The following is a 17,292-nucleotide window of genomic DNA, read 5'->3' on the forward strand; positions in this document are numbered from 1 at the left end:
CACAAAATGGCGGCGTTTCCTTTTTTGCAGAAGTGAGACGTTTCTCTCGTCTGATTGGTCTACAGCAGGCAGGGGGCGGGGCCGACTCAGAGGCAGAGCCAATCACAGCGCAGGTCACTTCTTCTTGGCAGATTTGGCGACTTCAGTTTTGGTGACGCTTTTCACGACTCCCACGGCAACGGTGACCTTCATGTCCCTGACGGCGAAGCGCCCTGAGACCACAGACCGAGTTTAGTTTAGACCGGGGTTAGACCAGGTTTAGACCGGGGTTAGACCACAGACCGAGTTTAGACCGGGTTTAGACCGGGGTTAGACCACAGACCGAGTTTAGACCGGGTTTAGACCGGGGTTAGACCAGGTTTAGACCGGGTTTAGACCGGGGTTAGACCACAGAGACCGAGTTTAGACCGGTTAGACCGGGTTTAGACCGGGGTTAGACCAGGTTTAGACCGGGGTTAGACCAGGTTTAGACCGGGTTTAGACCGGGGTTAGACCGGGGTTAGACCAGGTTTAGACCGGGTTTAGACCGTTTTAGACCAGGTTTAGACTGGGGTTAGATCAGAGACTGGGTTTAGACCGAGGTTAGACCACAGACCGGGTTTAGACCGGGGTTTTAGACCGGGGTTAGACCAGAGACCAGCTTTAGACTAGAGACCGGGTTTAGACAGAGTTTAGACCAGGGTTAGACCAGAAACCAAGTTTAGACCAGAGACTGGGTTTAGACCAGGTTTAGATCAGAGATTGGGGTTAGACCTGTTGAAGTCCTGGTCTAGTCCTGGTCTAGTCCTGGTCTAGTCCTGGTCTAGTCCTGTTGGGTCTAGTCCTGTTGTAGTCCTGGTCTAGTCCTGTTGTAGTCCTGGTCTAGTTCTGTTGTAGTCCTGGTCTAGTCCTGTTGTAGTCCTGGTCTGTTGTAGTCCTGTTGTAGTCCTGGTCTAGTCCTGTTGTAGTCCTGGTCTAGTCCTGTTGTAGTCCTGTTGTAGTCCTGGTCTAGTCCTGTTGTAGTCCTGGTCTAGTCTGTTGTAGTCCTGGTCTAGTCCTGTTGTAGTCCTGTCCTAGTTGTTGTAGTCCTGGTCCTAGTCCTGTTGTAGTCCTGGTCCTAGTCCTGTTGTAGTCCTGTCTAGTAGTCCTGTTGTAGTCCTGGTCTAGTCCTGTCTAGTTGTAGTCCTGTTGTAGTCCTGGTCTAGTCCTGTTGTAGTCCTGTTGTAGTCCTGTAGTCCTGGTCTAGTCCTGTTGTAGTCCTGGTCTAGTCCTGTTGTAGTCCTGGTCTAGTCCTGGTCTAGTCCTGTTGTAGTCCTGGTCTTGTCCTGTTGTAGTCCTGTTGTAGTCCTGTTGTAGTCCTGTCTAGTTCCTGTGTAGTCCTGTTGTAGTCCTGTAGTCCTGTTGTAGTCCTGGTTTAGTCCTGGTCTAGTCCTGGTCCTAGTCCTGTCTGTTGTAGTCCTGGTCTAGTTCTGTTGTAGTCCTGGTCTGTCCTGTTGTAGTCCTGTCTAGTCCTGTCTAGTTGTCCTAGTCCTGTTGTAGTCCTGTCCCTGTCTGTAGTCCTGTCTGTAGTCCTGTCTAGTCTGTTCCTGTTGTAGTCCTGGTCTAGTCCTGTTGTAGTCCTGGTCTAGTCCTGTTGTAGTCCTGGTCTAGTTCTGTTGTAGTCCTGTTGTAGTCCTGTTGTAGTCCTGTTGTAGTCCTGGTCTAGTCCTGTTGTAGTCCTGGTCTAGTCCTGTTGTAGTCCTGTTGTAGTCCTGTTGTAGTCCTGGTCTAGTCCTGTTGTAGTCCTGTTGTAGTCCTGTTGTAGTCCTGGTCTAGTCCTGTTGTAGTCCTGGTCTAGTCCTGGTCTAGTCCTGTTCTAGTCCTGTTAGTCCTGTAGTCCTGGTCTAGTCCTGTTGTAGTCCTAGTCCTAGTCTGTTGTAGTCCTGGTCTAGTCCTGGTGTCCTGTAGTCCTGGTCTAGTCCTGTTGTAGTCCTGTTTCCTGTCTAGTAGTCCTGTTGTCCTGTCCTGTTGTAGTCCTGGTCTAGTCCTGGTCTAGTCCTGGTCTAGTCTGTTGTAGTCCTGGTCTAGTCCTGTTGTAGTCCTGTTGTAGTCCTGGTCTAGTCCTGTTGTAGTCCTGGTCTAGTCCTGTTGTAGTCCTGTTGTAGTCCTGGTCTAGTCCTGTCCTGTTGTTGTAGTCCTGGTCTAGTTCTGTTGTAGTCCTGTTGTAGTCCTGGTCTAGTCCTGTGTCCTAGTCCTGTTGTAGTCCTGGTCTACTGTTGTAGTCCTGTCTGTTAGTCCTGGTCCTGTTGTAGTCCTCTAGTCTGTCTGTAGTCCTGTCTGTAGTCCTGTTGTAGTCCTGTTGTCCTAGTCCTGTTGTAGTCCTGGTCCCTGAGTCCTGTTGTAGTCCTGGTCTAGTCCTGTCTAGTCCTGTTAGTAGTCCTGTTGTCTGGTCTAGTCCTGTTGTAGTCCTGTTGTAGTCCTGTTGTAGTCCTGTTGTAGTCCTGGTCTAGTGTCCTGTCTAGTCCTGGTCTAGTCCTGGTCTAGTCTAGTCCTGTTGTAGTCCTGGTCTAGTAGTCCTGTCCTGTTGTCCTGTCTGTAGTCCTGGTCAGTCCTGTTGTCCTGGTCCTAGTCTTGTCCTGTTGTAGTCCTGGTCTAGTCCTGTTGTAGTCCTGTTGTAGTCCTGGTCTAGTCCTGGTCTAGTCCTGGTCTAGTCCTGGTCTCACCGAGGGCGGGGAACTCGCTGAAGGCCTCGACCACGAGAGGTTTGTTGGGCTTGAGCAGGACGATGGCGGCGTCTCCGGACTTGATGAGGGTGGGTTTTTCCTCCAGGACGACGCCCGAGCGTCGATCCAACTTCTGCTGCAGCTCAGAGAACTTACAGCTGATGTGAGCCGTGTGACAGTCGAGCACCGGAGAGTAACCGACCCGGATCCCCCCGGGGTGCTGCATCACGATCACCTGCGGGCACAGGACCACGGTAGGACGCATGTAGGACTAATGTGGGTCTACAGTAGGACTCATGTGGGACTAATGTAGGACTAATGTAGGACTAATGTGGGACTAATGTGGGTCTACAGTAGGACTCATGTAGGACTAATGTGGGACTAATGTAGGACTAATGTGGGTCTACAGTAGGACTAATGTAGGACTAATGTGGGTCTACAGTAGGACTCATGTGGGACTAATGTGGGTCTACAGTAGGACTCATGTGGGACTAATGTGGGTCTACAGTAGGACTCATGTGGGACTAATGTGGGTCTACAGTAGGACTCATGTGGGACTAATGTGGGTCTACAGTAGGACTCATGTGGGACTAATGTGGGTCTACAGTAGGACTAATGTAGGACTAATGTAGAACTAATGTAGGACTAATGTGGGTCTACCGTAGGACTCATGTGGGACTAATGTGGGTCTACAGTAGGACTCATGTGGGACTAATGTAGGACTAATGTAGGACTAATGTGGGACTAATGTGGGACTAATGTAGGACTAATGTGGGTCTACAGTAGGACTCATGTGGGACTAATGTGGGTCTACAGTAGGACTCATGTGGGACTAATGTGGGACTAATGTAGGACTAATGTGGGTCTACAGTAGGACTCATGTGGGACTAATGTGGGTCTACAGTAGGACTCATGTGGGACTAATGTGGGACTCATGTAGGACTAATGTGGGTCTACAGTAGGACTCATGTAGGACTAATGTGGGACTAGTGTGGGACTAATGTAGGACTAATGTAGGTCTACAGTAGGACTAATGTGGGACTAATGTGGGACTAATGTAGGACTAATGTGGGACTAGTGTGGGACTAATGTAGGACTAATGTAGGTCTACAGTAGGACTAATGTAGGACTAATGTGGGTCTACAGTAGGACTAATGTAGGACTAATGTGGGTCTACCGTAGGACTCATGTGGGACTAATGTGGGACTAATGTAGGACTAATGTGGGACTAGTGTGGGACTAATGTAGGACTAATGTAGGTCTACAGTAGGACTAATGTAGGACTAATGTGGGACTACAGTAGGACTCATGTAGGACTAATGTGGGTCTACAGTAGGACTCATGTAGGACTAATGTGGGTCTACCGTAGGACTCATGTGGGACTAATGTAGGACTAATATAGGACTAATGTAGGACTAATGTAGAACTAGTGTAGGACTAATGTGGGTCTACAGTAGGACTCATGTGGGACTAATGTGGGTCTACCGTAGGACTCATGTGGGACTAATGTAGGACTAATATAGGACTAATGTAGGACTAATGTAGAACTAGTGTAGGACTAATGTAGGACTAATGTGGGTCTACAGTAGGACTCATGTGGGACTAATGTGGGTCTACAGTAGGACTCATGTGGGACTAATGTGGGACTACAGTAGGACTAATGTGGGACTAGTGTGGGACTAATGTAGGACTAATGTAGGACTACTGTAGAACTAATGTAGGACTAGTGTAGGACTAATGTAGGACTAATGTGGGACTAATGTAGGACTCATGTGGGACTAGTGTGGGACTAATGTAGGACTAATATAGGACTAATGTAGGACTAATGTAGAACTAGTGTAGGACTAATGTGGGACTAATGTAGGACTAATGTGGGACTAATGTGGGACTAGTGTGGGACTAGTGTGGGACTAATGTAGGACTAATGTAGGACTACTGTAGAACTAATGTAGGACTAGTGTAGGACTAATGTGGGACTAATGTAGGACTAATGTGGGACTAGTGTGGGACTAGTGTGGGACTAATGTAGGACTAATGTAGACTACTGTAGAACTAATGTAGGACTAGTGTAGGACTAATGTAGGACTAATGTGGGACTAATGTAGGACTAATATAGGACTAATGTGGGACTAGTGTGGGACTAATGTAGGACTAATGTAGGACTAGTGTAGGACTAATGTGGGACTAATGTAGGACTAATGTAGGACTAGTGTAGGACTAATGTGGGTCTACAGTAGGATTAATGTAACCAGGGTAAAGTTCAATTCCCTTATCCAGATCCAACCCAGGTTTTCCCCTCTCCACATGATTTGTCACCACCCATCACACCGCCCATTTCACCAATTATCCAATCACACATCCCCAATCAGAGTATATAAGGTCCTGACTTCTCTCTCCTCAGTTGTGTGGGAGAGGAGCCAGGGGACAGAGCTTGAAGGTCAGTACATCTACACTGTTTCATTTCAAATTCTCATGTTCCCATTTTTTAACTTCACCATTCACATCTTTTAGAACCAGACCCGGTATGCAACATTGTCACGTGTGCTTTCAATACACTAAAACACTGCTGAACTGGTGAGTTAGAAGTGAACCCTGTTTATTGATTTATTTAATGGCTTTTGTTCTTGTGGCTTTGTCTGCTAGTGCTAATGCTAGAGCTAGCATGCTAATGCTAAGGTTAGCCATTTTGTCAGGGCCCTATGTCTTGCTCTATGTATCATTGTCCATGTTAGCTTAGCATTAGCATGCTAACAGCTAGCATGCTAATGCTAACATGTACTCCACATGATTAGTTGTATCTTGTGACTGACTTATGAATTCTTGTAATGTTAATGTCAATGCTAACGCTAACTGAAAATATGTTCTAAGAGGCCTTTTGTTAATGTGCACACAGGCCATGGTGCCCAAACTTGGGTTCAAATTGATGGCGAGCTAGGAACTGTCCTTTTGAGAGCTTCAGTCTGGTAGGAGGCTAACCGCCTGTCGTCTGTCTCCACCTACTCCAGCTGCCTCCACTACAAACTATTCAATCAACCGCGCTTTATGGACATCATACAACCTCAAAATAATTCATACTGGACTTTAAAGTAGTTTGGACTCTGTTCACACCCTGGGCAACCAGACCCAGTTCGCAAGGACATTTAACTGAATTGTTTGATTTTTGTTGCTGCAGCTGTTGTATATTTTGTTGTCTCACTTTCTACCTGTATAATACACTTTATTCATTTTCAACAAATCCCATGTCTCAATTTACTGCCCCTGCCTCCAGTAGCCTTACTTAGAATCTTCTGATCATTCAACTTTGCTAATTACACATAATAATCATAACAGTTATTACATGATCATAACACAGTTACTACATGGTTATTACAGTTACAATCATTTCATATTCGTTACACTTTTATTACCTAAGTAATAAGCAACCACTTGTTACATTAATGTGGGACTAGTGTGGGACTAGTGTGGGACTAGTGTGGGACTAATGTAGGACTACAGTAGGACTAATGTGGGACTAGTGTGGGACTACAGTAGGACTAATGTAGGACTAATGTGGGACTAATGTAGGACTACAGTAGGACTAATGTGGGACTAGTGTGGGACTACAGTAGGACTAATGTAGGACTAATGTAGGACTAATGTGGGACTAATGTAGGACTACAGTAGGACTAATGTGGGACTAATGTGGGACTAGTGTGGGACTAGTGTGGGACTAATGTAGGACTAATGTGGGACTAGTGTAGGACTAAGGTGGGACTACAGTAGGACTAAGGTGGGACTAATGTGGGACTAGTGTGGGACTAATGTAGGACTCATGTAGGACTCATGTGGGACTAGTGTGGGACTAGTGTGGGACTAGTGTAGGACTAATGTGGGACTAGTGTAGGACTAAGGTGGGACTACAGTAGGACTAATGTGGGACTAATGTGGGACTAATGTGGGACTAATGTAGGACTACAGTAGGACTAATGTGGGACTAGTGTGGGACTAGTGTAGGACTAATGTAGGACTAATGTAGGACTAATGTGGGACTAATGTAGGACTAATGTAGGACTACAGTAGGACTAATGTGGGACTAATGTGGGACTAATGTAGGACTACAGTAGGACTAATGTGGGACTAGTGTGGGACTAGTGTGGGACTAATGTAGGACTAATGTAGGACTAATGTGGGACTAATGTAGGACTACAGTAGGACTAATGTGGGACTAATGTGGGACTAATGTGGGACTAGTGTGGGACTAGTGTGGGACTAATGTGGGACTAGTGTAGGACTAAGGTGGGACTACAGTAGGACTATAGTGGGACTAATGTGGGACTAATGTGGGACTAGTGTGGGACTAGTGTGGGACTAGTGTGGGACTAGTGTAGGACTAATGTGGGTCTACAGTAGGACTAAGGTGGGACTAATGTGGGACTAATGTAGGACTAGTGTGGGACTAATGTAGGACTAATGTAGGACTAATGTGGGACTAGTGTGGGACTAATGTGGGACTAGTGTGGGACTAATGTGGGACTAGTGTGGGACTAATGTAGGACTCATGTAGGACTAATGTGGGACTAGTGTGGGACTAATGTAGGACTAGTGTGGGACTAATGTAGGACTCATGTAGGACTAATGTGGGACTAGTGTGGGACTAATGTGGGACTAGTGTGGGACTAATGTAGGACTAATGTGGGACTAGTGTAGGACTCATGTAGGACTAGTGTGGGACTAGTGTGGGACTAGTGTGGGACTACAGTAGGACTAATGTAGAACTAATGTGGGACTAATGTAGGACTACAGTAGGACTAATGTGGGACTAATGTGGGACTAATGTGGGACTAGTGTGGGACTAGTGTGGGACTAATGTGGGACTAGTGTAGGACTAAGGTGGGACTACAGTAGGACTAAAGTGGGACTAATGTGGGACTAATGTGGGACTAATGTAGGACTCATGTAGGACTCATGTGGGACTAATGTGGGACTAATGTAGGACTCATGTAGGACTCATGTGGGACTAGTGTGGGACTAGTGTGGGACTAGTGTGGGACTAGTGTGGGACTAGTGTAGGACTAATGTGGCTCTACAGTAGGACTAAGGTGGGACTAATGTGGGACTAATGTAGGACTAATGTGGGACTAGTGTGGGACTAATGTAGGACTCATGTAGGACTAATGTGGGACTAGTGTGGGACTAATGTGGGACTAGTGTGGGACTAATGTGGGACTAGTGTGGGACTAATGTAGGACTCGTGTAGGACTAATGTGGGACTAGTGTAGGACTCATGTAGGACTAATGTGGGACTAATGTGGGACTAGTGTGGGACTAATGTAGGACTAGTGTGGGACTAATGTAGGACTCATGTAGGACTAATGTGGGACTAGTGTAGGACTAATGTGGGTCTACAGTAGGACTAATGTGGGACTAGTGTGGGACTAATGTAGGACTAGTGTGGGACTAATGTAGGACTCGTGTAGGACTAATGTGGGACTAGTGTAGGACTCATGTAGGACTAATGTGGGACTAGTGTGGGACTAATGTGGGACTAGTGTAGGACTCATGTAGGACTCATGTAGGACTAATGTGGGACTAGTGTGGGACTAATGTAGGACTCATGTAGGACTAATGGAGTACAGTCCCCCCCACCTGGGCGGTGAAGCTCTCGGCCTCGGCAGGAGGACAGTTCTTGGAGTCTCCGGCGACGTTCCCTCTCTTGATGTCCTTGATGGAGACGTTCTTGACGTTGAAGCCCACGTTGTCTCCGGGCAGAGCTTCGGTCAGGGCCTGGTGGTGCATCTCCACGGACTTCACCTCCGCCGTGACCGACATCGGAGCGAAGTTCACCACCATCCCCGGCTTCAGCACGCCAGACTCCACCCGCCCCACCGGGACCGTGCCGATCCCTGAGGGCCAAGAGGAGGACGAAGATGAAGAGGAGGAGGATGAAGAGGATGAAGAGGAGGAGGATGAAGAGGAGGACGAAGATGAAGAGGAGGATGAAGAGGAGGATGAAGAGGAGGATGAAGAGGAGGATGAAGAGGAAGATGAAGAGGAGGATGAAGAGGAGGATGAAGAGGAGGATGAGGAGGAGGAGGATGAGGAGGATGAGGAGGAGGAGGAGGATGAAGAGGAGGAGGAGGATGAGGAGGAAGAGGAGGAGGATGAAGAGGAGGAGGAGGATGAAGAGGAGGAGGAGGATGAAGAGGAGGAATGAGGAGGAGGAGGATGAGGATGAGGAGGATGAGGAGGATGAAGAGGAGGAGGATGAAGAGGAGGAGGATGAAGAGGAGGAGGAGGAGGAGGATGAGGAGGAGGATGAAGGAGGAGGAGGAGGATGAAGAGGAGGAGGATGAAGAGGAGGAGGATGAAGAGGAGGAGGAGGATGAGGAGGAGGAGGATGATGAGGAGGATGAAGGAGGAGGAAGAGGAGGAGGATGAAGAGGAGGATGAGGAGGAGGAGGATGGAGGAGGAGGAGGAGAGGAGGAGGAGGAAGAGGAGGAGGATGAAGGAGGAAGAGGAGGAGGATGAGGAGGAGGAGGAGGAGGATGAAGAGGAGGAGGAGGATGAAGAGGAGGAGGATGAAGAGGAGGAGGATGAAGAGGAGGAGGAGGATGAGGAGGAGGAGGAGGATGAGGAGGAGGAGGATGAGGAGGAGGAAAGAGGAGGAGGATGAAGAGGAGGAGGATGAAGAGGAGGATGAAGAGGATGAAGAGGAGGAGGATGAAGAGGAGGACGAAGATGAAGAGGAGGATGAAGAGGAGGATGAAGAGGAGGATGAAGAGGAGGAGGATGAAGAGGAGGATGATGAAGAGGAGGATGAAGAGGAGGAGGATGAAGAGGAGGATGAGGAGGAGGAGGAGGATGAAGAGGAGGATGGATGAGGAAGAGGAGGATGATGAGAGGAGGATGATGAGGATGAAGAGGAGGATGAGGAGGAGGAGGACCTGCGATCTTGTAGACGTCCTGCAGGGGGAGCCGTAGAGGTTTCTGTACAGGTCGAACTGGAGGTTCCATCAAATCAATGGCCTCAAGAAGAGTCTTCCCCCCTTTAAGAAAACCTTTGTACCAGGGCATCTGGACCAAACACACACATGGACCGTACACACATGGACTATATACACACATGGACTATATACACATGGACCGTACACACATGGACCGTACACACATGGACCGTACACACATGGACCGTACACACATGGACTGTACACACATGGACTATATACACACATGGACTATATACACACATGGACTATATACACATGGACCGTACACACATGGACCGTACACACATGGACCGTACACACATGGACTGTACACACATGGACTATATACACACATGGACTATATACACACATGGACTATATACACATGGACCGTACACACATGGACCGTACACACATGGACCGTACACACATGGACCGTACACACATGGACTGTACACACATGGACTATATACACACATGGACTATATACACACATGGACTATATACACACATGGACTATATACACATGGACCGTACACACATGGACTATATACACACATGGACTATATACACACATGGACTATATACACACATGGACTATATACACACATGGACCGTACACACATGGACTATATACAAACATGGACCGTACACACACATGGACCGTACACACACATGGAACGTACACACACATGGAACGTACACACACATGGACTATACACACACGGACCGTACACACACGGACCGTACACACACGGACCGTACACACATGGACCGTACACAGACTATACACACATGGACTATACACACATGGACTATACACACATGAACTACACACACATGGACTATACACACATGGACTATACACACATGGACTATACACACATGGACCGTACACACATGGACCTACACACATGGACCGTACACACATGGACCGTACACACATGGACCGTACACACACGGACTATACACACACGGACTATACACACACGGACTATACACACATGGACTATACACACACAGACTATACAGAGTAGTGTGTGCCTGTGTGTATGTACCTTTGTGTGCATGTGTATTTGTTCTTTTGCGTATGCGCCCTTGTGTGTGTATGTGTGTATGTGCCCATGTGTATGTGTGTATGTACCTTGTGTATGTGTCCGTGTGTGTGTACGTGCCTGTGTGTGTATGTGCCCGTGTGTGTGTGTGTGTATATGTGTGTGTATATGTGCCAGTGTGTGTGTATGTGCCCGTGTGTGTGTTTGTGTATGTGTGTGTTTGTGTGTGTGTATGTGCCCGTGTGTGTGTGTGTGTGTGTGTGTGTATGTGCCCGTGTGTATGTGCCGGTGTGTGTGTGTGTATGTGTGTGTGTGTGTGTGTATGTGCCCGTGTGTGTGTTTGTGTATGTGTGTGTGTCCGTGTGTGTGTTTGTGTGTGTGTATGTGCCCGTGTGTGTGTGTATGTGTGTGTGTGTGTGTATGTGCCCGTGTGTGTGTGTGTGTGTCCCGTGTGTGTGTGTGTATGTGTGTGTGTGTATGTGCCCGTGTGTGTGTGTTTGTGTGTGTGTGTGTGTGTGTGTGTATGTGCCCGTGTGTGTGTATGTTCCCGTGTGTTTACGTTGGTAGAGGGCTCCAGCATGTTGTCTCCGTTGAACCCGCTGATGGGCACCACGGGCACGTTTCCAGAGTTATACCCGATCTTCTTGATGTAGATGAGCACCTCCTTCTGGATTTCTTGGAATCGACTTTCGGAAAACTCGACCGTGTCCATCTTATTGACGCCGATGATGAGCTGTTTGACCCCGAGCGTGAAGGCGAGGAGGGCGTGTTCCCGCGTCTGCCCGTTTTTACTCAAACCCGTCTCAAACTCGCCTTTACTCGCCGACACGATCAACACCGCCACGTCCGCCTGCACACACACGGGTACACTGAACCCCCGGCACACACGGGTACACTGAACCCCCGGCACACATAGGCACACACACACACACGGGTACACTGAACCCCAGGCACACACGGGTACACACACACACACGGGTACACACACACACACACACACACACACGGGTACACTGAACCCCCGGCACACATAGGCACACACACACACACGGGTACACACATACACACACACACGGGTACACTGAACCCCAGGCACACACGGGTACACACACACACACACACACACACACACGGGTACACTGAACCCCAGGCACACACGGGTACACACACACACATACACACACGGGCACCCTCTGACCCCCTAACTCTTACCCCTCCTGACCCCATTGACCTCCTCTGACCCTCTGACCCCTCTGACCCCCTCTGACCCTCTGACCCCTCTGACCCCTCTGACCCCTGGTACCTGTGAGGTTAAGGTGATCATGTTCTTGATAAAGTCTCGGTGTCCCGGCCCCTCTGACCCCTCTGACCCCCTCTGACCCCTCTGACCCCCTCTGACCCCTCTGACCCCCTCTGGCCCCTCTGACCCCTCTGACCCCCTCTAACCCTCTGTTTCTGACCCCTCTGACCCTCTCTGACCCCTGGTACCTGTGAGGTTCCGGTGATCATGTTCTTGATAAAGTCTCGGTGTCCCGGCCCCTCTGACTCCTCTGACTCCCTCTGACCCCTCTGACCCCCTCTTACCCCCTCTGACCCTTCTGACCCCTCTGACTCTTCTGACCCCCTCTGCCCCCTCTGCCCCCTCTGACCCCCTCTGACCCCCTCTGACCCTTCTGACCCCTCTGACTCTTCTGCCCCCCTCTGACCCCTTTGACCCCCTCTGACCCCCTCTGACCCTTCTGACCCCTCTGACCTTCTGCCCCCTCTGACCCCTTTGACCCCTCTGACCCCCTCTAACCCTCTGTTTCTAACCCTCTCTGACCCCTCTAACCCTCTCTGACCCCTCTGACCCTCTCTGACCCTGGTACCTGTGAGGTTCCGGTGATCATGTTCTTGATAAAGTCTCGGTGACCCGGGGCGTCGATCACCGTCACAGAAAACTTTTTGGTGAGAAACTTCCAGAGCGCGATGTCGATGGTGATGCCGCGCTCGCGCTCGCTCTTCAACTTATCCATCACCCAGGCGTATTTAAACGAACCTTTACCCATCTGAAAACAGAGGGTCAGAAACAGAGGGTCAGAAACAGAGGGAGGGGTCAGAAACAGAGAGGGGGTCAGAAACAGAGGGGAGGTCAGAAACAGAAGGAGGGGTCAGAAACAGAGGGTCAGAAACAGAGGGTCAGAAACAGAGGGTCAGAACAGAGGGTCAGAAACAGAGGGGGGTCAGAAACAGAGGGTCAGAAACAGAGGGTCAGAAACAGAGGGTCAGAAACAGAGAGGGGGTCAGAAACAGAGGGTCAGAAACAGAGGGAGGTCAGAAACAGAGGGTCAGAAACAGAGGGTCAGAAACAGAGGGTCAGAAACAGAGGGTCAGAAACAGAAGGAGGGGTCAGAAACAGAAGGAGGGGTCAGAAACAGAGGGTCAGAAACAGAGGGTCAGAAACAGAGGGAGGGGTCAGAAACAGAAGGAGGGGTCAGAAACAGAGGGTCAGGTCAGAAAACAGAGGGAGGTCAGAAACAGAAGGAGGGGTCAGAAACAGAGGGAGGGTCAGAAACAGAGGGTCAGAAACAGAAGGAGGGGTCAGAAACAGAGGGAGGTCAGAAACAGAAGGAGGGGTCAGAAACAGAGGGGGTCAGAAACAGAAGGAGGGGTCAGAAACAGAGGGGAGGTCAGAAACAGAAGGAGGGGTCAGAAACAGAGGGGGGTCAGAAACAGAAGGAGGGGTCAGAAACAGAGGGGAGGTCAGAAACAGAAGGAGGGGTCAGAAACAGAGGAGGGGTCAGAAACAGAGGGTCAGAAACAGAGGGGAGGTCAGAAACAGAAGGAGGGGTCAGAAACAGAAGGAGGGGTCAGAAACAGAGGGTCAGAAGGAGGGATCAGAAACAGAGGGAGGGGTCAGAAACAGAGGGAGGGGTCAGAAACAGAGGGGAGGTCAGAAACAATAGGAGGGGTCAGAAACAGAGGGGGGGTCAGAAACAGAGGGAGGGGTCAGAAACAGAGGGAGGGGGTCAGAGGGTTCTTGTACCTCGGCCGCCTCCTTCTTGTACTTCTCGATGGTTCTCTTGTCGATGTGGTCAGAGGAGTCAGAGGGGGTCAGATGGGGGTCAGAGGGGGTCAGAGGAGTCAGAGGGGTCAGATGGGGGTCAGATGGGGGTCAGAGGGGGGTCAGATGGGGGTCAGAGGGGGTCAGAGGGGGTCAGATGGGGGTCAGAGGGGGTCAGAGGGGGGTCAGATGGGGTCAGATGGGGGTCAGATCAGAGGGGGTCAGAGGGGGTCAGAGGGGGTCAGATGGGGGTCAGATGGGGGTCAGATGGGGCAGGTCAGAGGGGGTCAGGGGGTCAGATGGAGGTCAGAGGGTTCTCGTACCTCGGCCGCCTCCTTCTCGTACTTCTCGATGGTTCTCTTGTCGATGTGGTCAGAGGGGACAGATGGGGTCAGAGGGGGGTCAGAGGGGGTCAGAGGGGTCAGAGGGTTCTCGTACCTCGGCCGCTTCCTTCTCGTACTTCTCGATGGTTCTCTTGTCGATGCCTCCGCACTTGTAGATCAGGTGTCCGGTGGTGGTGGATTTCCCCGAGTCCACGTGTCCGATCACCACCAGGTTCAGGTGTGTCCTTTCTTCGGCTTTGGGCGGCATCTTCTACCTGCGCCGACGGAACGCAGACGGAACATAGAACACAGAACACCAGATGGGGGAACAGAGAGTGAACACTTTCTAAAACGTGTGAAACAAACACAACTCCTGGTCCGTTTGTGACGAGGAACTTTAGAACATCAGAACATCAGAACATTAGAACATTAGAACATTAGACCATAAGAGCATTAGAACATTAGAACTTTAAAACATTAGAACATTAGAACATCAGAACATCAGAACATCAGAACATTAGAACATTAGAACATTAGAACATCAGAACATCAGAACATTAGAACATTAGAACATTAGAACTTTAAAACATTAGAACATCAGAACATTAGAACATCAGAACATCAGAACATTAGAACATTAGAACATTAGAACATCAGAACATCAGAACATTAGAACATTAGAACATAGAACATCAGAACATCAGAACATTAGAACATTAGAACATCAGAACATCAGAACATTAGAACATTAGAACTTTAAAACATTAGAACATCAGAACATTAGAACATCAGAACATCAGAACATTAGAACTTTAAAACATCAGAACATTAGATCTAATGGTCTAAACATAGGTTTAGACCTGGTTCAGTTCTGGTTTATTTATTTTATGCTCAACTAAAGCCAAAAATGCCGCGCAGGAAAAAACAACGGATTATAAACGTGATTTAAAACACAGGTGAGAGTTTAGAGTTTAGAGTTTAGAGTTTAGAGTTGTGTGGTTTTTGTGTGTTTGCCTTCAGGCAAATCCTGGAGTATTTACACGAACCAGGACTAAACCAGGACTAGACCAGGTCTAAGCCGGGACTAAACCCAAGACTAAAACCAGGTCTAAACCAGGTCTAAACCAGGACTAAACCAGGACTAAACCAGAACTAAACCAGGACTAGACCAGGACTAAACCAGGTCTAAACCAGGTCTAAACCAGGACTAAACCAGGACTAAACCAGGTCTAAACCAGGTCTAAACCAGGACTAAACCAGGACTAAACCAGGACTAAACCAGGTCTAAACCAGGTCTAAACCAGGACTAAACCAGGTCTAAACCACTAAACCAGGACTAAACCAGGACTAAACTCAGTCCTCTCCATGGTCTGGTCTCACCTGTGCTCTGGCTCCTGTGGCTCCTGTGGCTCCTGTGGTCGTTGTGTCTGAGGATTTTTTGGAGGAACTTCTCAGACTCTTATAGACTCACGGCGACCAATCAGAGAGCGGCTCAGGAGGAGGACGATCCGGTCCGACCAGGACTAAACCAGGACTAAACCAGGACCAGGATCTCACCTGGACTAAAACAGGTCTGACCAGGACTAAACCAGGACTCAACCAGGACCAGGATCTCACCTGGACTAAAACAGGTCTGACCAGGACTAAACCAGGACTCAACCAGGACCAGGATCTCACCTGGACTAAAACAGGACTAAAGCCGGACTAACCCAAGACTAACGCCAGGACTAAAGCTGGACTAACCCGGGACTAAACCAGGATTAACCCAGGACTAAAACCGGACTAACCCAGGACTAACCCAAGACTAACCCAGGACTAACCCAGGACTAAAACTGGACTAACCCAGGACTAACCCAGGTCTAACCCAGGACTAAAAACCCAGGTCTAACTCAGGACTAACCCAGGTCTAAGTCCGGTCTTTACTGGGTCCATCTGACACGTCGGGTTTTGTGACGTGAGTCTGAAAAACCCAAATCCCTCTGATGATGTCATCACAGGAAACGCCCCAAACTCTCCAGTCACTTTATTTTATTTTATTTTATTTATTTCACTGCACAGAATCAAATAAAAACAATCAGTACAAACTGTTCAAATGCAGAAATGCAGATAAAAATAAAAATATTAAAATATTAAAATATTAAAAATATTAAAATATTAAAATATTAAAATATTAAAATATTAAAATAGTTCAGTGGGACCAGGTCCGATTTACAGCTGATGAACACAGCTCCTGCTCAAACTGGGACCAACCCTGGACCCCGGACCTGCTGGGTCCAGGTCCAGGGTGAGGTCCAGGGTGAGTCCAGGGTGAGTCCAGGGTGGGTCCAGGGTGGGTCCAGGGTGGGTCCGGTGGGTCCAGGGTGGGTCCAGGGGGGGGTCCAGGAGTCCAGGGTGAGGGTCCAGGGTGGGTCCAGGGTGGGTCCGGTCTGGGTCCAGGGTGAGTCCAGGGTGAGTCCAGGGTGGGTCCAGGGTGGGTGGGTCCAGGGTGGGTCCAGGGTGGGTCCAGGGTGGGTCCAGGGTGGGTCCAGGGTGGGTGGGTCCAGGGTCCAGGGTGGGTCCAGGGTGGGTCCAGGGTCCAGGGTGGGTCCAGGGTGGGTCTGGGTCCAGGGTGGGTCCGGGTCCAGTGGGTCCAGGGTGGGTCCAGGGTGGGTCCAGGGTGAGTCTGGTCTGGGTCCAGGGTGGTCCAGGGGGTCCAGGGTCCGGTCTGGGTCCAGTGGGTCCAGGGTGGGTCCAGTCTGGGTCCAGTCTGGGTCCAGTCTGGGTCCAGGGTGGGTCCAGTTTGGGTCCAGGGTGGGTCCGGTCTGGGTCCAGTCTGGGTCCAGGGTGAGTCTGGTCTGGGTCCAGGGTGAGTCTGGTCTGGGTCCAGGTGGAGTCCGGGTGGGTCCAGGGTCTGGGTCCAGGGTGAGTCTGGTCTGGGTCCAGGGTGGGTCCAGGGTGAGTCTGGTCTGGGTCCGGGTGGGTCCAGGGTGAGTCTGGTCCAGGTGGGGTCCAGGGTGGGTCTGGTCTGGGTCAGTCTGGGTCTGGGTCCAGGGTGGGTCCAGTCTGGGTTCAGTCTGGTCTGGGTCCAGGGTGAGTCTGGTCTGGGTCCAGGGTGGGTCCAGGGTGGGTCCAGGGTGGGTCCGGTGGGTCCGGTCTGGGTCCGGTCTGGGCGGGACTGGCCTCTGTGTGTTGCTGATCTTAAGGTGTTTCTGACCCTCAGGTCCTGTTGAAGCTCCCTGGATCAT

General features: G+C 49.8%; 2 protein-coding genes across 2 annotated transcripts; both read right to left on the minus strand.

Moving 5' to 3' along the window:
* Nucleotides 1–74: 74 nt before the first annotated feature.
* Nucleotides 75–14,336, minus strand: LOC110175835 (elongation factor 1-alpha 1-like). The gene is made up of 7 exons (XM_055151998.1): nucleotides 14,184–14,336; nucleotides 12,571–12,750; nucleotides 11,262–11,552; nucleotides 9,606–9,735; nucleotides 8,307–8,563; nucleotides 2,682–2,916; nucleotides 75–212 (listed from the first exon to the last, which is right to left on the minus strand). The coding sequence occupies exons 1-7, from the start codon at nucleotides 14,334–14,336 to the stop codon at nucleotides 115–117; spliced, it is 1,344 nt and encodes a 447-aa protein (XP_055007973.1). The 3' UTR covers nucleotides 75–114.
* Nucleotides 14,337–16,302: 1,966 nt separating this feature from the next.
* LOC129408283 (uncharacterized) lies at nucleotides 16,303–17,292 on the minus strand. The gene has a single exon (XM_055151429.1). It carries the CDS (start codon nucleotides 17,290–17,292, stop codon nucleotides 16,303–16,305), a length of 990 nt encoding a protein of 329 aa, XP_055007404.1.

Source organism: Boleophthalmus pectinirostris, unplaced genomic scaffold (genome assembly GCF_026225935.1).
Source record: "Boleophthalmus pectinirostris isolate CB_2022bp ecotype Guang Dong unplaced genomic scaffold, ASM2622593v1 HiC_scaffold_16, whole genome shotgun sequence".
Classification (NCBI taxonomy): domain Eukaryota; kingdom Metazoa; phylum Chordata; class Actinopteri; order Gobiiformes; family Gobiidae; genus Boleophthalmus; species Boleophthalmus pectinirostris.